Genomic DNA, 26190 nt, shown 5'->3' on the forward strand with positions numbered 1-26190 from the left:
AGTTACTGCTGTTCCTTTCTGAAAGATGAACATTATTGTTCCCACATTACTTTGTTAGCTGAAGCTAATGCTAACAGCTTAGCTAATGAAGATGACGTACAGCAACTTCTAAGGAGTTACTGCTGTTCCTTCCTGAAAGATGAACATTATTGTTCCCACATTACTTTGTTAGCTGAAGCTAATGCTAACAGCTTAGCTAATGAAGATGACGTACAGCAACTTCTAAGGAGTTACTGCTGCTCCTTTCTGAAAGATGAACATTATTGTTCCCACATTACTTGGTTAGCTGAAGCTAACGCTAACAGCTTAGCTAATGAAGATGACGTACACCAACTTCTAAGGAGTTACTGCTGTTCCTTTCTGAAAGATGAACATTATTGTTCCCACATTACTTGGTTAACTGAAGCTAACGCTAACAGCTTAGCTAATGAAGATGACGTACGCCAACTTCTAAGGAGTTACTGCTGTTCCTTTCTGAAAGATGAACATTATTGTTCCCACATTACTTGGTTAACTGAAGCTAACGCTAACAGCTTAGCTAATGAAGATGACGTACACCAACTTCTAAGGAGTTACTGCTGCTCCTTTCTGAAAGATGAACATTATTGTTCCCACATTACTTTGTTAGCTGAAGCTAACGCTAACAGCTTAGCTAATGAAGATGACATACACCAACTTCTAAGGAGTTATTGCTGTTCCTTTCTGAAAGATGAACATTATTGTTCCCACATTACTGTGTTAGCTGAAGCTAACGCTAACAGCTTAGCTAATGAAGATGACGTACACCAACTTCTAAGGAGTTCCTGCTGTTCCTTTCTGAAAGATGAACATTATTGTTCCCACATTACTTTGTTAGCTGAAGCTTTCTAGCTGAACGGTTCCGTTCTGTAACTCAGACAACCTGCAGCTGTGTTTAAGGTGTGTTTCCTGCACGCTTAGTTTTTACTCCTCAATGAGGTCTTCATTGAGCATTCGAAGTTCTGCGTCGAGGGAACGCGTTGCTCTGCAGTTCACCGGCAGTTGAGCTGCGGAGCGTCGTGTTTCTGAGAAAACTAAGTGAACCCTCACTGCTTCCACAGGAACTAAGAGTAGCAGCCAGGAGCTGCTGATCAATGCTCTGATTAACTGATCAATGCTCTGATTAACTGATCAATGCTCTGATTAACTGATCCTCAGTCAGTGTGAGCAGCTCTATAAAAGCAGGAGTTCTGTCAGTTTAACATGATGCCAAGGAGGAAAGACACCAGCAATGATCTCAGAGAAGCAGCTGCTGCTGCCCATCAGTCTGGGAAGGGTTATAAGGCCATTTCCAGACTATCTGGAGTCCATCATTCTACAGAGAGAAAGATTATTCACAAGTGGAAAACATTCAGGACAGCTGTCAATCTTCCCAGGAGTGGACGTCCCAGCAAGTTCACCCCAAGGTGAAGAAGCCCAGAGCTACATCTCAGACTCTACAGGCCTCAGTTAGCATGTTAAAGGTTAAAGGTCACCCCAAGGTGAAGAAGCCCAGAGCTACATCTCAGACTCTACAGGCCTCAGTTAGCATGTTAAAGGTTAAAGGTCACCCCAAGGTGAAAAAGCCCAGAGCTACATCTCAGACTCTACAGGCCTCAGTTAGCATGTTAAAGGTTAAAGGTCACCCCAAGGTGAAAAAGCCCAGAGCTACATCTCAGACTCTACAGGCCTCAGTTAGCATGCTAAAGGTTAAAGGTCACCCCAAGGTGAAGAAGCCCAGAGCTACATCTCAGACTCTACAGGCCTCAGTTAGCATGTTAAAGGTTAAAGGTCACCTCAAGGTGAAAAAGCCCAGAGCTACATCTCAGACTCTACAGGCCTCAGTTAGCATGTTAAAGGTTAAAGTTCACCCCAAGGTGAAGAAGCCCAGAGCTACATCTCAGACTCTACAGGCCTCAGTTAGCATGTTAAAGGTTAAAGTTCACCCCAAGGTGAAAAAGCCCAGAGCTACATCTCAGACTCTACAGGCCTCAGTTAGCATGTTAAAGGTTAAAGGTCACCCCAAGGTGAAAAAGCCCAGAGCTACATCTCAGACTCTACAGGCCTCAGTTAGCATGTTAAAGGTTAAAGTTCACCCCAAGGTGAAAAAGCCCAGAGCTACATCTCAGACTCTACAGGCCTCAGCTAGCATGTTAAAGGTTAAAGGTCATGGCAGCACGGTTAGAAAAAGACTGAACAAGGATGGAGACCGTATATTGTGTTCCGTCTTATTTAATGATGACTTTATGTTGGATTAACTGCTTCTCGGGATATTCTTCCAAATGAGTGTAAACATGTTTTTCTGTGTTGCGTCTGCAGCATTTAAAGCACAGCTGCAGTGTTTTATTCCTGATCCATCAGCTGATTCGGGGATGAGAGGCAGCAGAGCAGCGTGTTCCTTTCTCAGTGGAGTTCAGACAAAGAGCAGGAAGAGGACAGAAACCTGTTTCGAGCCCCTTTTGTTGTCCTTATCTGTCACAGCAGCTGCTTGGTGTGCTGCACACAGGAAGTGAGTGTTGCTCCACATTTAGCTCTGCCCACGGTGTCGCCGTAATGATGATTGTGTCAATAGCAGAGGGTAAAATGTGTGAGCCGCAGGAAACCACAGCAGCAGATTAAAGTCTAATCTGTCTCTTAATGTCTGCCACTCAGGAGAGAACACGCCGTTGTGCTCGGTTACATCTGATCTGTGTTTCTTTGGTTTGGTCCATGATGGTTCATGAGCCGAGTCTCTCAGAGAGTCTGATCGGTAATAAGAAATAAAGAGAATATGTTTCAGATGCATGAGCGAGATTCCTTGTTTTCCATTCCTCTCCCTGACTGCACCTCCAGATCCTGTCCATGGGAACCACAAACAGGAGCCCTGGTGGAGTCCAACACGCTCCGTAAACCAGCTCAAGCTCGTGCAAAGGCTGTGGACACAGCTCCTGCTTCGGTTGTACAGGTAACACTGACCCGGGCAGACCCAGAACTCGCTGCAGGGATCGTACATCTGGCCTGGGAACACCTCAGGATGTCTGCGCTGCTTTGTGTTGTTCGTCTGCTTCTGTGGCTGCTGGCCAAGGCACCTTGATGCACTCATGGCCTGCAGCTGTGGCTCATCTGGCCTTTTAGGCTCCAGTCTCTCCACGTTTCCACACCAGATTGCTGCACAGATGCTCACGGTTTGCTTCCATGGAAACCTCGTCAGGAGTTTGTGCTCTCAAGATGCCACTTCCTGAAGATGCCACTTCCCGAAGATGCCACTTCCTGAAGATGTCACTCCCTGAAGCTGCCACTTCCCGAAGCTGCTACTTCCCGAAGATGCCACTTCCCGAAGATGCCACTTCCTGAAGCTGCCACTTCCTGAAGATGCCACCTCCTGAAGATGCCACTACCTGAAGCTGCTACTTCCCGAAGATGCCACTTCCCGAAGATGCCACTTCCCGAAGATGCCACTTCCCGAAGATGCCACTCCCTGAAGCTGCCACTCCCTGAAGCTGCCACTTCCTGAAGCTGCCACTTCCCGAAGATGCCACTTCCCGTAGATGCCACTTCCTGAAGATGCCACTTCCTGAAGCTGCCACTTCCTGAAGCTGCCACTTCCTGAAGCTGCCACTTCCTGAAGCTGCCACTTCCTGAAGCTGCCACTTCCTGAAGCTGCCACTTCCTGAAGCTGCCGCGCCGGCCTTCTACGGGAAAGTGATGATGCTGTTCTCTCCTAAAACACTGGTCAGTTCTGGGATTCAGACCCAGACCCGTTCACTCCAGTCTTCCTCTGTGGGTGTGAAGGTGCCACTGGGGAGGGGATGTCTGGGTTTCCCTCCTGGACCCGTTGGCTTCTCCTATCACCTGTTCTGACTCCCTTTTACTATACAAACTGGATTTTTTTGGCTCCCACAGAGCTCACCGTCTCAGGACTTGTTGAAATTTTCGGGGGAAGCCTTCAGTTCTCCACCTGCTCCTCACTCCTCTGCAGCGAAGGTGGAAAACCAGCGACCTTTGACCCTGCTGAGCACTAAAGGAGCAGTTCACACAAACCAAAACGGACCCGCTGAAGCAGTCCAGTGAGAACTATTTCTAAAACACTCGTGATGTGGGTCATTAAACGTCACAGATGATCAAACTGAAAGCACTCTGATGTGACCTTTCCCTCCACAGATCCATTCTCTGCATCCTTCCCTGAAAAAGACATCGATCTAATGCGTTTTTGCCTGTAAAACAGTGTCTGGATCAATGCTCTGAGGAGGTTTCATGCAGGCTTTTGGATAAAGAAGCACTCGGGTCATGTTTCAGTCTAAATCCAAAAACCCGAAGCCCTCAAAGAACATTTGCTGCAGATTTCAGGAGCTGAAACAGGAGCCGACTAAGACAGAAAGGGAGAGTCGGTGGATTTGTTGAGGACTGTTTCTGCTGACGGATGATGCAACATGGCGTCTCCCTCGTGTGTTTCACTATGAGGATCTTATTCAGGACTTTTCATTGGAGACTTTGAGTTGTTTGGATCTGTGTGTGACGCTGAATCAGAAAAATCTCTGAGGTTTCCAACTGTTGAGCCTGGTTTGTCTGTGTGAATGTGCAGCTGTGACAGGCGCCTGCAGCAGCCAACAAACAGTCATTAAAACATCTGAAACAATGAATGCTCCGGCATCCTGCCAACCTCTGCTGAGGCTGCTGCTCATTGGCTCAGAGCTGCCTCAGGACCGTACTGTTTCCATGGCTCCCACAGAAAGCAACAGGTGAAGAGGAGGAGGTGAGGGACAGAGAGAGGAAGAAGCCTCTTGTATGTCCTCATCTAAATATTTACAGATGTTTTCATCTTTCACTGCAGCACCAAACAGAAGAGTCATCTTCATCTGCTGGAACCAGCTCGGCTCCCATCGTGTGTGAAGCCTTTATTATGAACACGATGAGATAATTTCACATGTGAACCTACAGCACACGATCAGAGGAGCCTCAATGGAAATGAAACAGGCTGCATCAACACATAAATCCATCAGAGAGACTGCAGGAACAGAGTGAGGAAGGCTTCCACAAAGAGACACAGCAAACAGAGACTTCAAACCAACTGTACCTGCAGACCTCCATCTTTATCAGAAACACGCCGATAATGTAATGTTAGCACAGCGAGAGTGAGGAGAGGACCGGTGTTGTGTTGGAAACACATCTTAAACACAGCTGCAGGTTGTCTGAGTTACAGAACGGAACCGTTCAGCTAGAAAGCTTCAGCTAACAAAGTAATGTGGGAACAATAATGTTCATCTTTCAGAAAGGAACAGCAGTAACTCCTTAGAAGTTGGTGTACGTCATCTTCATTAGCTAAACTGTTAGCGTTAGCTTCAGCTAACAAAGTAATGTGGGAACAATAATGTTCATCTTTCAGAAAGGAACAGCAGTAACTCCTTAGAAGTTGGTGTACGTCATCTTCATTAGCTAAACTGTTAGCGTTAGCTTCAGCTAACAAAGTAATGTGGGAACAATAATGTTCATCTTTCAGAAAGGAACAGCAGTAACTCCTTAAAAGTTGGTGTACGTCATCTTCATTAGCTAAGCTGTTAGCGTTAGCTGCTGCTAAAGGAGGAAATAAATCAGTAAATAAACCATGAGGAGTTATTTCATTAGCTAAGCTGTTAGCGTTAGCTGCTGCTAAAGGAAGAAATAAATCAGTAAATAAACCATGAGGAGTTATTTCATTAGCTAAGCTGTTAGCGTTAGCTGCTGCTAAAGGAAGAAATAAATCAGTAAATAAACCATGAGGAGTTATTTCTCAGATGCTTCCATTTCCCTGCTCTGAAGTTCAGGCTCTGAGAGCTGGAACTGATCCTCTTTGTGGCTCAGTTCCTTCAGTCCAGCGTTGAACTGGACCAAGTTGTTAAAACAGTGGGATGAAAAGTGTTTGCTGCACATTCACAGTCTTTAGCTAACTCTGCTGGAACATTAGCCTCAGATATAGTTTATCCACTGGGCTCTTATATCCTCTGAGGCTGCTGCTGGATGGAAGATGCATGCTCCTCAGTGCAGCTGACAGCAGAACATTTCCACCAGAAGCTGGCTTCATCCGTCCAGCAGGGTGGATGTGAGTGGGCGGGGCTTAGCAGAGGGGGCGGGGCTCAGCAGAGGAGGTTTTGGGGGAGTTTTACACCTGCTGGTGACCTCAGACGCCCTCATATATGCTCCCAGGAGCAGGAAGGAGTTTTACACAATATGGAAACTTTTCTTTTCTCCATGTTACCACTTGGACACGTTCATAATATCAGCATCCAGTTATATGCAGATGACATCCAGTTTTACTTCTCTTTAAAACCTGATCAGTCACTCAGCTCAGTTGTTTCTCCAACTTAAGTTTTAATAAACCGCTTGGTGTCATCTCAGTCCAAAACAAATGAGAACTATCTTATCTTTTTAACCAAATACACCTGGAAGACAGCTGGATCCAAACTGTCAGGGTGAATGAATAAATCCTGCTGACAGCTTCCACTTTGATAAATGAGCGTATAATTTATCATGTCCTCCTGGAAGCTTCCGTCATCCTCATACAGACAAAAGAAGACACCAAACTACCTTCCAACTGAAGCTGTGTGACGAACATGTAGAAGTTTTTTTTCTGGAACAAACTGAGCAGAGTTGAATGAAGCCGGTCCCGCCTCCACATCTCCTGCTCGGCACCACAGTCAACACATCTCAGCGCGAGGCGAAGGAAACCGGCACGATAAAAATAAACAGAAGCTGTTCTTCCTCCCTGAACTGTTTCCATGGGAGTTAAATGTTGAGGGAGGTTGTTTCAACACTGTGACGGTGTGAAGGCAAACAGGTTGGGAAAAGTTCTGCAACAGAAAGAACTGCTTGTAAAAGAGCCAGCTGACGTAGAATCTCATGGAAATGGGTGTTTTATATGACAGAAAATGCTTTAAAATGCTTTTTTACCCTAATGGCGGAGACTCTTTATTCATTTAGGATTAAATAACCAGGATCGGCCCTTTCTGATTAGGTCATAAATAATGTTTACATGTTTGTAAAACTGCACCAGGGCACAGGTTCTTCTCCAGCAAATCTGCCTTCATGCTCCGGGTTAGAGGTCCTGAACCTCACCTCAGATACCAGAGAAGTGACTTTCCATGGCGATAAAAAGCCACGTTCATCTCAGACTGCTGCTGATTTCAAGCTGCACCAGACCATCACAGCCCCTCCTGTGCAGGTTGGGTTCCACGAAGCCCAGCTGAGCCCAGGCCGGGCTCCAGAGTGAGTCCCAACCTGCAGGGGGTGTCTGGGTACCTTCTCACTGCATCATAAGGGTTTCTGAAGCTCCATTTGAGAAGGTCAGAGCATCTGAACACACCTCAGGACAGAACCAGGACTCGGATCCTGCAGATCCAGTTTGATATTTCATTCTCAGTGCCTTCACGGACTCAAACATCAGGGGTAAAAAGCACAATAACTGGAATAAAAAGGGAAGAAGCTGTGCGCCTCCATCTGAAGGAACAGGGACACTGAGGAAAGTCCTCATGCTGGACAGAGAACAGAGGAGGTGGTCTCAGGTATCAGCTTCCCAGCACCTGCAGAGCAGCAGTCCTTCGAGGCAGTTTCACAACAATTCACAGCTTGGATAAAGACCCTGGTCTGAGCCTTTCAGATGAGAGATGAAACGTCTTCCAGATCCAAAAGAAGAAGTCCAGCTGCCCTCATTCAGCTGCAGCTGGACACCAGCCAGAGAGCTGCTGCTCCATAGTCCTGTTATCAGTATCAGGAGGAGGAAAGTCACCTGTGGCTGAATGCAAAAGCTGGTTCAGAATGACATTCTTTCTCTTTTAAACAGTTATTATTGCAGAAGTATTTCCTATCTGATTATCGAGTTCTTAAAAACTGACTTGCTGCAGGCCTCTGACCACAGCTCAGCGTCAGAGAGCTCAGAGCATTCTTCTTCTTTCTGTTCAGGTAAAGCTGCAGATTTCAGATGAAGCCGTGGGGCTCAGGGTGGATGGATGGGTGGAGTAAAGCGGCTGCAGCAGCTCCTGTGAGTCATGTCCAGGCTGCAGGTCGTTACCGCTGACAGTGACTCAGAGTGGATCCTCAGAGTGGATCTCTGCACATCAGGTCCTGCTGTGGGTTGTGTGAGTGCTGTCACGACTCGGCAGTTTAGAGAGCTTTAATAGAGCGCTCAGTGCGTTGTGAAGCAGTTTCTATGTGTGGGAGTTTCCCCCACAGCGAGGGAATGACTGGCATCAATCACAGAGAGGCTGTATCTGCAGACTGCCTCAGCTCGCAGGGCGCCGCGCTGGCCAATCAGCGCCATGCTGCAGGGCGAAGGCCACAAACTGGTGGTGGTCCTTAAACGCACCGTCAGCAACAACACATGTCAGATCAGATTTTATTCAGTTTCCACTGAGGAGCTCAAACACTGAGACCAGCATCCTGCCTCAGTCTCACAGCACCACGGATCTCCTGTCAGATCCACCCGTCGGATCTCGTGTCGGATCCACCCGTCGGATCTCGTGTCGGATCCACCCGTCGGATCTCCTGTCAGATCCTCCCGTTGGATCTCCTGTCAGATCCACCCGTCGGATCTCGTGTCGGATCCACCCGTCGGATCTCCTGTCGGATCCACCCGTTGGATCCACCCGTCGGATCTCCTGTCAGATCCACCCGTAGGATCTCGTGTCGGATCCACCCGTCGGATCTCCTGTCGGATCCACCCGTTGGATCTCCTGTCAGATCCACCCGTAGGATCTCCTGTCAGGTCCATCCGTTGGATCCACCCGTAGGATCTCCTGTCAGATCCATCCGTTGGATCTCCTGTCGGATCCATCCGTTGGATCTCCTGTCAGATCCACCTGTTGGATCTCCTGTCGGATCCATCCGTTGGATCTCCTGTCGGATCCACCTGTTGGATCTCCTGTCAGATCCACCCGTAGGATCTCCTGTCAGATCCATCCGTTGGATCCACCCGTAGGATCTCCTGTCAGATCCACCCGTCGGATCTCCTGTCGGATCCACCCGTTGGATCTCCTGTCAGATCCACCCGTAGGATCTCCTGTCAGATCCATCCGTTGGATCCACCCGTAGGATCTCCTGTCAGATCCATCCGTTGGATCTCCTGTCAGATCCATCCGTTGGATCCACCCGTAGGATCTCCTGTCAGATCCACCCGTAGGATCTCCTGTCAGATCCATCCGTTGGATCCACCCGTAGGATCTCCTGTCAGATCCACCCGTAGGATCTCCTGTCAGATCCATCCGTTGGATCTCCTGTCGGATCCATCCGTTGGATCCACCTGTAGGATCTCCCATCGGATCCACCCGTAGGATCTCCTGTCAGATCCATCCGTTGGATCTCCTGTCGGATCCATCCGTTGGATCCTCCCGTTGGATCTCCTGTCGGATCCATCCGTTGGATCCACCCGTTGGATCTCCTGTCAGATCCATCCGTCGGATCCTCCTGTTGGATCTCGTGTCAGATCCACCCGTTGGATCTCCTGTCGGATCCATCCGTCGGATCTCCTGTCAGATCCTCCCGTTGGATCTCCTGTCAGATCCATCCGTTGGATCCTCCCGTTGGATCTCCTGTCAGATCCCCCCGTCGGATCTCCTGTCAGATCCACTCGTCGGATCTCCTGTCAGATCCATCCGTTGGATCCACCTGTCGGATCCACCCGTTGGATCCCGTTGGATGCTCACAGCTCTGAACCCTCATCCTCAGCAGGTCCATTCAGCTCTGATTCTATCCCAGAATAAGGTGGAAATCAGAGCGAGAAGACGGAGATTTTTACTGAACAGTTGATCCAGCAGGTTAAAGAAAACTCTCTTCGTGAATCAACTCTCTGGTTGTGTGTTGATCAAAAACACAAAAAGCAACGAAGATGAATTTCCTGACGCTCAAAATGTTGAAATCTGGAGCAGATCCGGCTCACTTTAGTCAGAACTGCTGCGTTTTCTTGTTCATTTTCAGCTTTAAAGGCTGATTTACAACCATAAACACACCTTTGAAAGGTTCGTCTAATTAAAATGTGACTTACGAGCCGTGATGATATGAACTCTGTTCGTCTCCAGGCTGCTTCACCTCCTGACAACAGAACCGAGACCCTGAACTCATCTCAACACCTGATTTATCAGCTGCATGTGAGTCTGATCAGGAGCGGCCGACCTTCATGTCCTGACAGCTTCTTCAGAGCAGCACAGAACCAGAATCCTTGTTCTGGTCTCACATGAAGACACCTTCAGGCCTTTTGGAGAGTTTGGCACCTGAGACGGCGTGTGGGCGGGAGACGAGACAAAGACTGGAACAAACCGATCCAGGAGCTGTGGCTGGAAGCGTTGTTCCTGCTAACATGTCACCAGCAGCCTGCTGGGACTGTCAGAGAAATGAGTCAAACGCTGAGGAGGAGAGATCTCCCCACTTCCTGTGCACAGCTCAGCTCAAACAGAGCAGAAGAAGAACAGATCTGTGAAAGTGTTCATGCAGGGAGGATGAACCTGAAGGTGACAGCTGCAGACAGATCTTTCAGTTTGTGTCGGCAGCTGTTCTGACTTCCTTTGTTTAGCTGTTCCCACCTACAGTTTGAGCCTTTTTACCGACATTTTCTTGCTGAACTCAGATCAACAGAAGCTGCAGCTGATCTGACCTTCTGAGGATCTCCGGTTTGTCCACAGAGAAAATCATTGAAGTGTTCAGAGACCACGTTCTTTAAGGTATTGGTGCTTATTGCTGCACTCCTCCCACACTTTTCCCACGTGATTCACCAGACCCGACAGACAGAAACCTGTAAACAGCTGACAGTTGGCTCGATATCATCAGAGAGCTGAAGTTTCTCTGCCTTACGGGACTCGAGGCGCTCTGCGCTGGAACAGAAACCAGCAGCGATACGCCACAGAAACACGCTTATTGCCCGGAAACATCTGTCAGCAGCTGCACTGTGACACCTTGCGTGTTCTCTAACCCTGTAAAACTAATGAATAAAATCTGAGTACCAAAGGATTTCAGTGGGTGAAGGAGCCCAAGCTGGACACCGGTGACCTCTGACCCCTCAGAATGTGAGTCATTGTGGCTAATGACAGGGTCAGAGATGACGGAGAAGCCTCCACAGATGGGACAGCTTCCATTTCCCTGGTGATGCCGGAGCGTCGTGAGGAAGAAAAGATGAGGTGCAACTCGCTGGAAAGCTGCACAGAGAGTGGGAGCGAAGCTGAGACAGAGATCCTCTAATGAGCCTCTGACTCAAAGCTCTCAGTCACGACTGACGCTGCTCAGGACTCATTGTTTCATGCGTTTAAACGACTCCAACAGGACAGTCTGATGCGTGCTGTGCAACAGAAGCCCGTTTCTGAACAGAAGCCCGTTTCTGAACCGAAGCCCGTTTCTGAACAGAAGCCTGTTTCTGAACAGAAGCCCGTTTCTGAACAGAAGCCCGTTTCTGAACAGCAGCCCGTTTCTGAACAGAAGCCTGTTTCTGAACAGCAGCCCGTTACTGAACAGAAGCCCGTTTCTGAACAGCAGCCCGTTTCTGAACAGAAGCCCGTTTCTGAACAGAAGCCCGTTTCTGAACTGAAGCCCGTTTCTGAACAGAAGCCCGTTTCTGAACAGAAGCCCGTTTCTGAACAGAAGCCCGTTTCTGAACAGAAGCCCGTTTCTGAACAGAAGCCCGTTTCTGAACAGAAGCCCGTTTCTGAACAGCAGCCCGTTTCTGAACAGAAGCCCGTTTCTGAACAGAAGCCCGTTTCTGAACAGAAACCCGTTTCTGAACAGAAGCCCGTTTCTGAACAGAAGCCCGTTTCTGAACAGAAGCCCGTTTCTGAACAGAAGCCCGTTTCTGAACAGAAGCCCGTTTCTGAACAGAAGCCCGTTTCTGTTCGAGGGGAAAGTTGCTTCATTCAGCGCCGGTTGTGTAAGCTTCACTGATGTCTGCACTGAGCAAACTCTCAAGGTTATGTGGACCGTTAAAAATAGAACTGAAATCTGAAGAAGTGGTGAAAAAGAACTGCATGTTCTCACATTAGAACACCCTGAACTCAGACCAGCTTCTGAGCAGAAAATCCTCAGAATTTATCCTTCGATTGTCCTGATCCAGACTCCAGATCCAGTCCTGATCCAGTCCTGATCCAGACTCCAGATCCAGTTCTGATCCAGAGTCCAGATCCAGTCCTGATCCAGTCCTGTTCCAGAGTCCTGATCCAGTCCTGATCCAGAGCCCTGATCCAGTTCTGATCCAGTCCTGATCCAGAGTCCAGATCCAGTCCTGATCCAGTTCTGATCCAGAGTCCAGATCCAGTCCTGATCCAGTCCTGTTCCAGTTCTGATCCAGAGCCCTGATCCAGTCCTGATCCAGAGTCCTGATCCAGACTCCAGATCCAGTCCTGATCCAGTTCTGATCCAGAGTCCAGATCCAGTCCTGATCCAGTTCTGATCCAGAGTCCAGATCCAGTCCTGTTCCAGTTCTGATCCAGAGCCCTGATCCAGACTCCAGATCCAGTCCTGATCCAGTTCTGATCCAGTCCTGATCCAGTCCTGATCCAGTTCTGATCCAGTTCTGATCCAGAGTCCAGATCCAGTCCTGATCCAGTCCTGATCCAGTTCTGATCCAGTCCTGATCCAGAGTCCTGATCCAGAAGAAAAGGCAGCCCACATCCAAAGAAGAGCTTTGGGATGTCCTTCAAGAAGCCTGGAGAACTATTCCTGAAGACTCCTTAAAGAAATGACAGAAAGCTTGTCTCAGAGGGTTCAGGCTGTGTTGGAGAATAAAGGAGCTCAGACCAGAGATTCACTTTAAAGCTGCTGAGAACTGAGAAAAACTCTGTTTCTGCCTCAGATTCTGGGTTTATGTTCAGGTTTAACATGTTTCAGTGAATCTCTGGTTCCTGTTTTTATTTAAATTATAAAGAAATGAGGCTGATCAGTTCTATGAGGACCAGCAGCATAACATGACCCTCTGGGAGCTGTTTCTGGACCCTACATGTTCAGAAACTGGCTCTAACCTGATTATTTGAGCTCTAAGTGTTTCTGACAAACAGCTGGATGGAAACAGAGGGTTATGAGCTGCAGCAGATGTGTCTTAATGAAGATCTTCCCCATGGAGACGAGACAAAGGCTGAACTGCTGCTTTCAGCTGATCATTCTCAGCTCAGGGCCTCACATCGGCCATGTTAACACGGAGCATCTTTTGTCCTCGCAGGACACAGATGTGCACTTTCTCCTCTGTTCATCAGCTGCGCTGAACCTGCCTTTCTTTCCTCCTCTCTGTTGCCATGGCGACCGGCAGCCAGAGGCCATTACTCTTAATAGCTACCTTGGGCCCCTAAATGTCTGTCGGTCGGTGTGTGCGCAGCGCTTGCTTTGAGCGGCGCACTCTCACAGCTCAACTAACCCCACGAGGTGAAGTCTGATGCCGCTCGCTTCGTGGAAACCACATTCATGGAATTACCGAGCAGCGTTAGAGACGTGGGAGTAACAGAATGTTCTGGAGTCTGGAGTCACGGCGTTCGTCCTCCTGACTCACCTCAGCTCGCGTTCACGGGGGAACTGTGTGTTGGTTTGAATCCTGTCGGATGTTTCCTGACGTGTCACAGTAATTACTGTGATTATCTCTCACAAAGCTGCCTTTTCTCAGGAAAACGGCTCAGCTTTAGATGCTCAGGGTGCAGAAACATTCAGTCTCTCACCTCAGCTCAAACTCAGCATCACATCGATAAGCACCAACGAAAAGGAAAACATCGGTTATCCTTCCACACGAACGCCACCCTCTTCCTGCAGGATCCCAGCGGGGGGGCCCGGCTGCAGGATCCCAGCGGGGGGCCTGGCCCGGCTGCAGGATCCCAGCGGGGGGGCCCGGCTGCAGGATCCCAGCGGGGGGGCCCGGCTGCAGGACCCCAGCGGGGGGGGCCCGGCTGCAGGATCCCAGCGGGGGTCCCGGCCCGGCTGCAGGATCCCAGCGGGGGGCCCGGCCCGGCTGCAGGATCCCAGCGGGGGGGGCCCGGCTGCAGGACCCCAGCGGGGGGGGCCCGGCTGCAGGATCCCAGCGGGGGGCTCGGCCCGGCTGCAGGATCCCAGCGGGGGGGCCCGGCTGCAGGATCCCAGCGGGGGGCCCGGCCCGGCTGCAGGATCCCAGCGGGGGGGCCCGGCTGCAGGATCCCAGCGGGGGGCTCGGCCCGGCTGCAGGATCCCAGCGGGGGGGCCCGGCTGCAGGATCCCAGCGGGGGGCTCGGCCCGGCTGCAGGATCCCAGCGGGGGGGCCCGGCTGCAGGATCCCAGCGGGGGGCTCGGCCCGGCTGCAGGATCCCAGCGGGGGGGCCCGGCTGCAGGATCCCAGCGGGGGGCCCGGCCCGGCTGCAGGATCCCAGCGGGGGGGCCCGGCTGCAGGATCCCAGCGGGGGGCCCGGCCCGGCTGCAGGATCCCAGCGGGGGGCTCGGCCCGGCTGCAGGATCCCAGCGGGGGGCCCGGCCCGGCTGTACCCCGTAAACCTCGACCAGAGACGGCATCATCGGGCGCTCGCACCACCTCTGGGGCTGGATAGTGTAGAGGTATGATTTCCATCTTCCATGTGGGTGACCTGAGTTCAAATCCCCTGCATGAAAGGTTCTACCTTGGGTCCTTGGGCAAGACCTGTGAGGCAGGAAGCAACAAGAAAACACCTGAGAAAGCTCAGACTTCTATTTCTGAGCTGTGGAAGCAGGTTAAAATAAGTCTGAGAGTCTGAGAACCTCAGAGACTCGGACAGAAACCACCGAATCAACATCAAGATCTCATTACCTGCTTTTAATAAGAATCATTATTAGCTCCTCTGTGGAGCCCGTTAACCATCAAAAGCTCATCAAAGCGTTTCAGAACAAGACAAAGAGCAGATTCTTCCACTCGTACTCATCCTGGTTTAACAGAATGATTCTCATCCATCAGAGCTCCTCGGTTGGACACGTTCAACCTGTTCAGTCCTTTTCTGTCTCCTCTCAGCAGACTCATCTTCTGTAACTGATAACCAACCGAGCTGCTGTCATGCTCCCCGGTGGCCGAAAGCCTTTTTCACATCTCAGTCCAGCTCTCTGTCCTCTGCTAAGAATATCCGCTCAATCTAATTTCAGTCAGTGGGAATGGAAAGCAATAACAGCAGCGATTTAATCTGGTTTGTTGGATTTTTCCCTCAGAAAAATACAGAGGAGTTGGTTTTATTAAATCATGACTTATTATTTCAGGGCTCCTAAAGAGAAAGAATGAATAAAAGTGCAGGACAACAGGATCATTTCAGGGAAACTGTGAGATGCTGAAGGCGTAAAAACAGACTTGACTCACTTTTTCCTGCTGTCATACGGTCCAGAGGTTCCCAGGCCCTGTGGAGGAAAGGATCAGAATCATTACACCACCGAAGGAAAACAGATGAGCTGCAGAAAGAGTCTTCATGGGGGGAAACCGCCGCCCTGTTAGGTGAGGGAACAGATCATTTCACACCTGAAAGGTCACCAATAATGCTCAGAAACCACAGCACTCAAGGTTTAAAACATCCTGAAACATTCGATCCGATCCGGTTCTTCTAAAGCATCACGAACCCCAGATCGTTCTTACAGGGATGCCCCAAAGCTCCACCCAGGGACCCCTTTTCTTTCTGATAAACACCGCCTCCTCAGGCCGTTATGCAGATGATACCCAACTGTTCCCATGGTTTCAGATGGATCTCGGCTCATTTATCAGATATATCCACATGGACGAGGGAACGCAACCTCAGAATAAACCTCTTTAAGGCTAAAACAACGGCTCCACGGTATCAGTACAAAGATCACCTCTTTAATCACTGAGTGACGCCAGTCCTCCTCTGTCTCTGTACAACATCAGTGTCAGTCCAGACTCATGGATGGATGCAGAGCTATCGGTAAACTGTCCACAGTGTTTGCATCACAGCTAAATACACCAGCGGCAGCAGAGAAGAAGAAGTGCAGTTTTCTCATAAAACTGAGACACAAAGCAGAGAAAACTGAGTCCGATTCCTCAGCTCTGGGGTCACAAACTGAGGAAAAACGAGACAGAAAGAGAGCTTCAGTCCCTCACAGCTCAGGAGGAACAGACCAATCAGAGCAGGTTATTATAAACACATGAAGCCGTGGCTGAAAAAGAAGCAACAGATGTGCCTTTAAACTTTAAATCAGCTCCATGTGACCACAGAGCCTCGGACTTTTAGAGCTGAGGAACAGCAAAGCGTGATGTTTGCTCCGCCTCCACGTCTGAAGGAGGGATTTCTGCCACAGTTCATACGGTTTGTTTGCTGCTTTTTGTTTTACTCGGAGCGCTTCTTGAGCGCTTGGCGAGCTGTGGAAGCTGCGCTCTGATTGGCTGCCACACTAACAGCTGAGCAGAAGACGCTGGCTTCCTGTTGTGTGATGTTCCCACGGAGGAAATTAAGCGTTTGCTCGGTTCTGTCAGGCCTGATGGATGCTGTGAGGAGAGGAAGAGACTGAGGGTGGGAAAATATTCTGTCGCCTTGACAACTGGCGAGGATGCTGTGAGAGAAACGCTGCCGCCGGCTCTCTGAGGCGTCTCCCCTCTTCACCTGGAGCCCAGCAGGGAGGCTGCTGCTGGGGCCTCAGAACAGGAGATCTGAGCTGCTGTCAGAAACTAAGTGAACCCCTGATCCAGCAGCTTCAGCAGCAGAGTGTAAAACTAAGTGAACCCCTGATCCAGCAGCTTCAGCAGCAGAGTGTAAAACTAAGTGAACCCCTGATCCAGCAGCTTGCAGCAGCAGTGAGTGAGAAACTAAGTGAACCCCTGATCCAGCAGCTTCAGCAGCAGTGAGAAACTAAGTGAACCCCTGATCCAGCAGCTTCAGCAGCAGTGAGTGAGAAACTAAGTGAACCCCTGATCCAGCAGCTTCAGCAGCAGTGAGAAACTAAGTGAACCCCTGATCCAGCAGCTTCAGCAGCAGTGAGTGTAAAACTAAGTGAACCCTGGCTTTGAACACAGTCCGCTGCTGTGAGCTGAAACATTGACAGAGTGCATGTGAACACACACACTGGTGCAGTTTGGTACGTGCACGCTCAAACGAACTCTGTTCCAGTTCCATTAGAACCGATAAACCTGAGTAAACTGGATCCTTTGAGCTGTGCAGATGGAAGTATGGAGTCCTGTCAGGGACATAAAGCCCAAAAACCATGTTTTAAATCCCTTTTTGTTCATTTGTTTCTGTAGGATTTTCTCTACGGTCACATTGGGATTAAAGTAAAGATTTAAGTTTTATTCACTGGTGGTACCTGCTGGTGTTGGATCAGAACCAAACCTTCCAGCTGTTTGTTTTTCAGCCAGATGCTGCAGATCGCCTCTGCCCTGATCCAATCTGTGTTTGTTTCTGAGCCTTCATCACCGGGTCAGTGCTCTGGGCCCAGAACAAAGCCTCTCATCTCTGCTGACCGGACTGAATCCAGCCTCTTTCAGCCTGAATGTCAACACGTGCAGCTCCTTCTTCTTCTGCTGTCTTGAAAGGACACTTTCATGTCCGCGCTCAGCTGGGAGACAGCGGCGTGACGGACCCTCTGGTTTTAATTAAAGGCGTGTGACACTGGATCCAGAGCTCAGCTGATTCAGAGTCAGGAGACTCCAGCTCGTCTGAAGCGACCGTGGAACCTGCTTCCAGGGCAGGTGGAGCTGCGTTCAAACAGGGCTTCTTCTTCTTCTTCTTCTTCCTTTTGGCTGGTATCCGTGTGCTGCTGGAGCTTCTTTCTCTCCTTCTGGATCTTCCTCCAGGTTTATTTAAGTGATTAAAATCCAAATTAAAGTGGCATCTTCTCAGTTGACTACATTTACAAACTAAACTCGCAGCCAGCCTGAAGTCGCAGCTCAGATAAAGTTTGTTTTTAGGCCCCAACCAGAGGAGAGATGATGGAATTAATGTGAAATGTTTGTAAAATGAAGCCTCAGTAGCTGTAATCTGAGCTCATTCAGTGGTGTTTATATTGTAATCTGCCTGGAAAGCTCATTTAAACTGATATAACCTGATATAACCTGATATAACCTGATATAACCTGATATAACTCTGTTCTCCCCACACCAGACTGCCCCCCCCTCACCTTGCTAATTTGAACAAGGCTTTATTCTGAGGCGGGTCAGAGGCCGGCGCTCCGGTTAATTAGCGCAGCAATGCCAGCATTCATGGCCTGGCCAAGAGGCAGGGGGGGGCAGCGCCAGCTCTCCTGGCACCGGCCGCCAGCTGACAAGCTGAATGGCGTTAGCATTGAGCTGATGCAGCTCCAGAGTCAGACTGACGGAGAGGAAACCTCCAGGTCCTCTCAGACTGAGGAGGAGGGTGAAACCTCTGAGGTTTGGAGCTGCTGCTGACCTTCAGCATCATGAGGACCTCCTCAGTAACAGCTGCTGTAAAACCGAACGACCCCTCCATAAGGAACCCGATAAGCTGGCAGCTGCATGTTTGTAGGAGCTGTGGAGGAGGGAAACTTCAGCCTTTAAAGGCAGGAAAACGCTCTCCTGTACCCAGGCTGCACCTGTCAGACAACATCTCCATCAGCACCAAAGGAATCAGGCCCAACAGCGGGTCCATTTCCTCAGGCTGCAGGGGAGGAACACCTGCAGGAGCTGCTGGGGAGGAACCACCTGCAGGAGCTGCAGGGGAGGAACCACCTGCAGGTGGGGAGGAACCACCTGCAGGAGCTGCAGGGGAGGAACCACCCGCAGGAGCTGCAGGGGAGGAACCACCCGCAGGAGCTGCAGGGGAGGAACCACCTGCAGGAGCTGCAGGGGAGGAACCACCTGCAGGAGCTGCAGGGGAGGAACCACCTGCAGGAGCTGCTGGGGAGGAACCACCTGCAGGAGCTGCAGGGGAGGAACCACCTGCAGGAGCTGCTGGGGAGGAACCACCCGCAGGAGCTGCAGGGGAGGAACCACCTGCAGGAGCTGCAGGGGAGGAACCACCTGCAGGAGCTGCAGGGGAGGAACCACCTGCAGGAGCTGCTGGGGAGGAACCACCCGCAGGAGCTGCTGGGGAGGAACCACCCGCAGGAGCTGCAGGGGAGGAACCACCTGCAGGAGCTGCAGGGGAGGAACCACATGCAGGAGCTGCAGGGGAGGAACCACCTGCAGGAGCTGCTGGGGAGGAACCACCCGCAGGAGCTGCTGGGGAGGAACCACCCGCAGGAGCTTCTGCTCCACCTCCTCCTCTCCACCCACCCTGGACATGAACCCGAGCTGCTGCCATCGGTCCATCCAGACTCACGGTTTCTGAACTTCATGCAGAGGATCTTCTCCTTCCTGCTGCTGGTTGCAGACCTGATTTGCACTAAAGACTCCATCTTTTATGTGTTTTTATGGATGTTTTCTTTCATTACTTCAGCATTTATGAGCAGTGCTGCTGCTGTGCACCACGAGGAGCAGCTTCTCCAGATGGATTTCATACGATGACAATAAAGTTCGGGTGAATGTGTCCTTCCTGCAGACCAGACCTCTGGAGCAGGATGATGGGTCTAACAGCTGATCTTTGCTTTCCTGAGGACTCAGATGCACATCAGAGCTTCTCTGTTGCTGCTAAGCTGCATTTTCAGGGAAACGCAGCCGACTCCAGACGATGAAATGAAGGAAATCAGCTCCCAGAAGTTCAGCTTCTGTGGAGAGTTTCACACAAACCTAAAAGGAAGACGTCTCCAACTAAAACATGGAGTAAAACCCGGAAACACGGCGAGGGCGTGCATGTGTGCGTGCACGTGCAGAGCAGCAGTAAAACAGGAGGAAACTTTATGCAGGCTTCTCATTTCATGCAGACACACACTCCTCAGGCGGGGGCGGCGGCGGGGAGGCGCTCCACGCCGTGTTTTAAGGGCTGAAGCTTAATAAGGCGGCGGCTGGATTTATGGAGCTAATATTTCACGCTGGAGCAGAGCAGCTTAATGGATGTTCAGAAACACTCGCTTGACTTGTGCCCTGATGCGATTTTCCCCGTGGAGGACGCCACTGTGTCAATGTTTGCATACAGAGATGGCGAGCAGCTCACAGAACACATGCACGGATGCTGTGCTGGACGCCATCAGCTCCAGGGTCGGCCGAACCGTCCGTCATCAGGCTGCGGCGCCACACATGTGGCGAGTAGAACCGCCGGTAACTCGCCCTGAGGGTTCACGCCTGGCGAGCTCCTGACTTTCACTGCAGAAGCCAGATGTTGTCCAGATGTTTGACGCCGCCACTCTAACCTCTGGGTCTGAGCTCGGTACCTGCAGCCAGGTGCCCCCCCCCTCTGATCTGGTTTGAGGCAGATTTAAATCTGGTTAATCTTCACCCCCCCACAGGTGTAACGTCTGGATGTGCTGAGAAGGAAAAACAGGTCGGGTCGGGCCTAATTTCCCAGAACGTGGACTGAAATGCTTGGAACTGGACCCGTATTGTTCATTAATCAGATCTTATCTTTACTGTCACAATCACCGGGACGACGATAAAAGCATGAAACCAAGAAACATCCCTGCAGCAGGAACAGAGCCGCCATCCCAGCGCCTCAGAAGAAGCGGGCTCAGAACCAGCCGACTCCAGGAGGACGACCCGGGTCACAATGTCCAGAGGAACCACCTGCATGTTCAGACACAGCTTTGGGCTCCGCTCCCAGCCTGCTGCCAGAGGAGGAGGCGGCGCCCCCTGCTGGAGCCTCTTGCTGAACCTCCCACTGCACCACCCGCTGCACCTCCTGCTGCACCACCTGCTGCACCTCCTGCTGCACCACCTGCTGCACCTCCTGCTGCACCTCCTGCTGCACCACCTGCTGCACCTCCTGCTGCACCTCCTGCTGCACCACCTGCTGCACCTCCTGCTGCACCTCCTGCTGCACCACCTGCTGCACCTCCTGCTGCACCTCCTGCTGCACCTCCTGCTGCACCACCTGCTGCACCTCCTGCTGCACCACCTGCTGCTGCACCACCTGCTGCCAGAGGAGGAGGCGGCGCCCCCTGCTGGAGCCTCCCGCTGCACCACCTGCTGCATCTCCTGCTGCACCTCCTGCTGCACCTCCTGCTGCACCACCTGCTGCTGCACCACCTGCTGCCAGAGGAGGAGGCGGCGCCCCCTGCTGGAGCCTCCTGCTGCACCACCTGCTGCACCACCTGCTGCTGCACCACCTGCTGCTGCACCACCTGCTGCCAGAGGAGGAGGCGGCGCCCCCTGCTGGAGCCTACTGCTGCACCACCTGCTGCTGCACCACCTGCTGCTGCACCACCTGCTGCCAGAGGAGGAGGCGGCGCCCCCTGCTGCACCACCTGCTGCACCACCCGCTGCACCTCCTGCTGCACCACCTGCTGCACCTCCTGCTGCACCACCCGCTGCACCACCTGCTGCATCTCCTGCTGCACCTCCTGCTGCACCACCTGCTGCTGCACCACCTGCTGCCAGAGGAGGAGGCGGCGCCCCCTGCTGGAGCCTCCTGCTGCACCACCTGCTGCACCACCTGCTGCCAGAGGAGGAGGCGGCGCCCCCTGCTGGAGCCTCCTGCTGCACCACCTGCTGCACCACCTGCTGCTGCACCACCTGCTGCCAGAGGAGGAGGCGGCGCCCCCTGCTGCACCTCCTGCTGCACCACCCGCTGCACCTCCTGCTGCACCACCTGCTGCACCTCCTGCTGCACCACCCGCTGCACCACCTGCTGCATCACCTGCTGCACCTCCTGCTGCACCTCCTGCTGCACCACCTGCTGCCAGAGGAGGAGGCGGCGCCTCTTGCTGAACCTCCCACTGCACCACCCGCTGCACCTCCTGCTGCACCACCTGCTGCACCTCCTGCTGCACCACCCGCTGCACCACCTGCTGCATCACCTGCTGCACCTCCTGCTGCACCTCCTGCTGCACCACCTGCTGCCAGAGGAGGAGGCGGCGCCTCTTGCTGAACCTCCCACTGCACCACCCGCTGCACCACCTGCTGCACCTCCTGCTGCACCTCCCGCTGCACCACCCGCTGCATCTCCCGCTGCACCTCCTGCTGCACCTCCTCCTGCTGCACCACCTCCTGCTGCACCACCTGCTGCACCACCTGCTGCACCACCTCCTGCTGCACCACCTGCTGCACCACCTCCTGCTGCACCACCTCCTGCTGCACCTCCCGCTGCACCTCCTCCTGCTGCACCACCACCTGCTGCACCACCTGCTGCACCACCTGCTGCACCACCTCCTGCTGCACCACCTGCTGCACCACCACCTGCTGCACCACCTCCTGCTGCACCTCCTGCTGCACCACCTCCTGCTGCACCACCTCCTGCTGCACCACCTCCTGCTGCACCACCTGCTGCACCACCTGCTGCCAGAGGAGGAGGCAGCGCCCCCTGCTGGAGCCTCCTGCTGCACCTCCCGCTGCACCACCTCCTGCTGCACCTCCTGCTGCACCACCTGCTGCACCACCTCCTGCTGCACCACCTCCTGCTGCACCACCTCCTGCTGCACCACCTGCTGCACCACCTGCTGCCAGAGGAGGAGGCAGCGCCCCCTGCTGGAGCCTCCTGCTGCACCTCCCGCTGCACCACCTCCTGCTGCACCTCCTGCTGCACCTCCTGCTGCACCACCTGCTGCACCACCTCCTGCTGCACCTCCTGCTGCACCACCTCCTGCTGCACCACCTCCTGCTGCACCACCTGCTGCACCACCTGCTGCCAGAGGAGGAGGCAGCGCCCCCTGCTGGAGCCTCCTGCTGCACCTCCCGCTGCACCACCTCCTGCTGCACCACCTCCTGCTGCACCACCTGCTGCACCACCTCCTGCTGCACCTCCTGCTGCACCACCTCCTGCTGCACCTCCTGCTGCACCTCCTGCTGCATAAGTCTGATAAAACGGACATTAAGAGCTGCTGAGAGTGATGTTCAGAACCTCTGGAAGACTTCAGAACCAGAATAACTCCAGTGGTCTGAACGCATCAAACATTAAATCCTTTGTTTCCTGCAGGTTTTAATGCTTGAATCTGATCATATTTGGTTTAAATCTTCACATCCATCTGCTTTAAATGTCAGAACGCTCCCCAGGAACCAGGAAACTCGCCTCCCGTCCAGAACCTCGGCGTGAAACAGCATCAGCGGACGCTGTGACACATCTGACCCCCAACAGTCATCTCCTCCAGAGCCCACTCAGTGCTTTAAAAAGCTCCGACACCACAGGCAGCAGCGCCGCCCACAGCGCAGCCTCATCTGACGCTGAGCAGCAATCTGTCGCCGCGGCGAGCGTCCCAGACGTGTCGGTGGCGCCCGGTGAGCAGCGCTTCTGATCACATTCTGATGGTGAAGTGAAGGCGGATCAGCTGGGAAACTGAGCGACCCGCTCTGAGAGGAACGCTCTCAGATACCGTCCAGATGGGTCTGAGTTCAACTCACTTCCTGTTTATAGCGGGCCGGAAACGGTCCTGGTCCTCGGGCCCGAGGTGCTGCCCTCAGTCCTGCCTGATCCGGTCCTACACGGCCAGAACCTGCCAGGTGCAGAACCTCGGGTTCACCTGAGGCAGCAGGTCAACTCTGTCTGTGAGAAGCTGCAGAAGCACCGTCCGGCGCCGACTGATCAGTGAAGCTTCAACTGGTTTCTGAAGCCTTAACTGGTTCCTGAGCCTTTAACTGGTTTCTGAAGCTTTAACTGGTTCCTGAAGCTTTAACTGGTTCCTGAAGATTTAACTGGTTTCTGAAGCCTTAACTGGTTCCTGAGCCTTTAACTGGTTTCTGAAGCTTTAACTGGTTCCTGAACCTTTAACTGGTTTCTGAAGCTTTAACTGGTTCCTGAAGATTTAACTGGTTTCTGAAGCCTTAACTGGTTCCTGAGCCTTTAACTGGTTTCTGAAGCTTTAACTGGTTCCTGAACCTTTAACTGGTTCCTGAAGCTTTAACTGGTTTCTGAAGCTTTAACTGGTTCCTGGAGCTTTAACTGGTTTCTGAAGCTTTAACTGGTTTCTGAGCCTTTAACTGGTTTCTGAAGCTTTAACTGGTTCCTGAAGCTTTAACTGGTTTCTGAAGCTTTAACTGGTTTCTGAAGCTTCAACTGGTTTCTGAAGCTTCAACTGGTTCCTGAAGCTTTAACTGGTTCCTGAAGCTTTAACTGGTTCCTGAACCTTTAACTGGTTCCTGAACCTTTAACTGGTTCCTGAACCTTTAACTGGTTTCTGAAGCTTTAACTGGTTCCTGAGCCTTCAACTGGTTTCTGAAGCTTCAACTGGTTTCTGAAGCTTTAACTGGTTCCTGAAGCTTTAACTGGTTCCTGAAGCTTTAACTGGTTCCTGAAGCTTCAACTGGTTTCTGAAGCTTCAACTGGTTCCTGAAGCTTTAACTGGTTCCTGAAGCTTCAACTGGTTTCTGAAGCTTTAACTGGTTTCTGAAGCTTTAACTGGTTCCTGAAGCTTCAACTGGTTTCTGAAGCTTTAACTGGTTCCTGAAGCTTTAACTGGTTCCTGAAGCTTTAACTGGTTCCTGAAGCTTCAACTGGTTTCTGAAGCTTTAACTGGTTCCTGAAGCTTTAACTGGTTTCTGAAGCTTTAACTGGTTCCTGAAGCTTTAACTGGTTCCTGAACCTTTAACTGGTTCCTGAACCTTTAACTGGTTTCTGAACCTTTAACTGGTTTCTGAACCTTTAACTGGTTTCTGAACCTTTAACTGGTTTCTGAACCTTTAACTGGTTTCTGAACCTTTAACTGGTTTCTGAAGCTTTAACTGGTTTCTGAAGCTTCAACTGGTTTCTGAAGCTTCAACTGGTTTCTGAAGCTTTAACTGGTTCCTGAGCCTTTAACTGGTTCCTGAACCTTTAACTGGTTTCTGAAGCTTTAACTGGTTCCTGAAGCTTTAACTGGTTCCTGAAGCTTCAACTGGTTTCTGAAGCTTTAACTGATTTCTGAAGCTTCAACTGGTTTCTGAAGCTTCAACTGGTTTCTGAAGCTTTAACTGGTTCCTGAAGCTTTAACTGGTTCCTGAAGCTTTAACTGGTTCCTGAAGCTTTAACTGGTTTCTGAACCTTTAACTGGTTTCTGAACCTTGAACTGGTTTCTGAACCTTGAACTGGTTTCTGAACCTTGAACTGGTTTCTGAACCTTGAACTGGTTTCTGAACCTTGAACTGGTTTCTGAACCTTTAACTGGTTTCTGAACCTTTAACTGGTTTCTGAACCTTTAACTGGTTTCTGAAGCTTTAACTGGTTTCTGAAGCTTCAACTGGTTTCTGAAGCTTCAACTGGTTTCTGAAGCTTCAACTGGTTTCTGAAGCTTTAACTGGTTTCTGAAGCTTTAACTGGTTTCTGAAGCTTTAACTGGTTCCTGGAGCTTTAACTGGTTTCTGAAGCTTTAACTGGTTTCTGAAGCTTTAACTGGTTTCTGAAGCTTTAACTGGTTTCTGAAGCTTTAACTGGTTTCTGAAGCTTTAACTGGTTCCTGAAGCTTTAACTGGTTTCTGAAGCTTTAACTGGTTTCTGAAGCTTTAACTGGTTTCTGAAGCTTTAACTGGTTCCTGAAGCTTTAACTGGTTTCTGAAGCTTTAACTGGTTCCTGAAGCTTTAACTGGTTTCTGGAGCTTTAACTGGTTTCCGGAGCTTTAACTGGTTTCCGAAGCTTTAACTGGTTCCTGAAGCTTTAACTGGTTTCTGAAGCTTTAACTGGTTCCTGGAGCTTTAACTGGTTTCTGAAGCTTTAACTGGTTTCTGAAGCTTTAACTGGTTCCTGGAGCTTTAACTGGTTTCTGAAGCTTTAACTGGTTTCTGAAGCTTCAACTGGTTTCTGAAGCTTCAACTGGTTTCTGAAGCTTTAACTGGTTTCTGAAGCTTCAACTGGTTTCCGAAGCTTTAACTGGTTTCCGAAGCTTCAACTGGTTTCCGAAGCTTTAACTGGTTTCCGAAGCTTTAACTGGTTTCCGAAGCTTTAACTGGTTCCTGAAGCTTTAACTGGTTTCTGAAGCTTTAACTGGTTCCTGAAGCTTTAACTGGTTTCTGAAGCTTTAACTGGTTCCTGAAGCTTTAACTGGTTCCTGGAGCTTTAACTGGTTTCTGAAGCTTTAACTGGTTTCTGAAGCTTTAACTGGTTTCTGAAGCTTTAACTGGTTTCTGAAGCTTTAACTGGTTCCTGAAGCTTTAACTGGTTTCTGAAGCTTTAACTGGTTCCTGAAGCTTTAACTGGTTTCTGAAGCTTTAACTGGTTCCTGAAGCTTTAACTGGTTTCTGAAGCTTTAACTGGTTCCTGGAGCTTTAACTGGTTTCTGAAGCTTTAACTGGTTCCTGAAGCTTTAACTGGTTTCTGAAGCTTTAACTGGTTTCTGAAGCTTCAACTGGTTTC

General features: G+C 51.1%; 1 protein-coding gene across 3 annotated transcripts in view; it reads right to left on the minus strand.

Moving 5' to 3' along the window:
- The window catches only part of ankfn1a (ankyrin repeat and fibronectin type III domain containing 1a), a 98965-nt gene that overhangs the window by 58960 nt on the left and 13815 nt on the right, over nt 1-26190 (minus strand). For all 3 annotated transcript variants that reach the window (XM_072374144.1, XM_072374145.1, XM_072374143.1), the window contains exon 6: nt 15245-15282. In XM_072374144.1, coding sequence (XP_072230245.1) covers nt 15245-15282 — 38 coding nt within the window. The remainder of the gene's footprint in view (nt 1-15244; nt 15283-26190) is intronic.

Source organism: Leuresthes tenuis, unplaced genomic scaffold (assembly GCF_036924035.1).
Source record: "Leuresthes tenuis unplaced genomic scaffold, fLeuTen1.0.hap1 SCAF_20, whole genome shotgun sequence".
Taxonomy (NCBI): domain Eukaryota; kingdom Metazoa; phylum Chordata; class Actinopteri; order Atheriniformes; family Atherinopsidae; genus Leuresthes; species Leuresthes tenuis.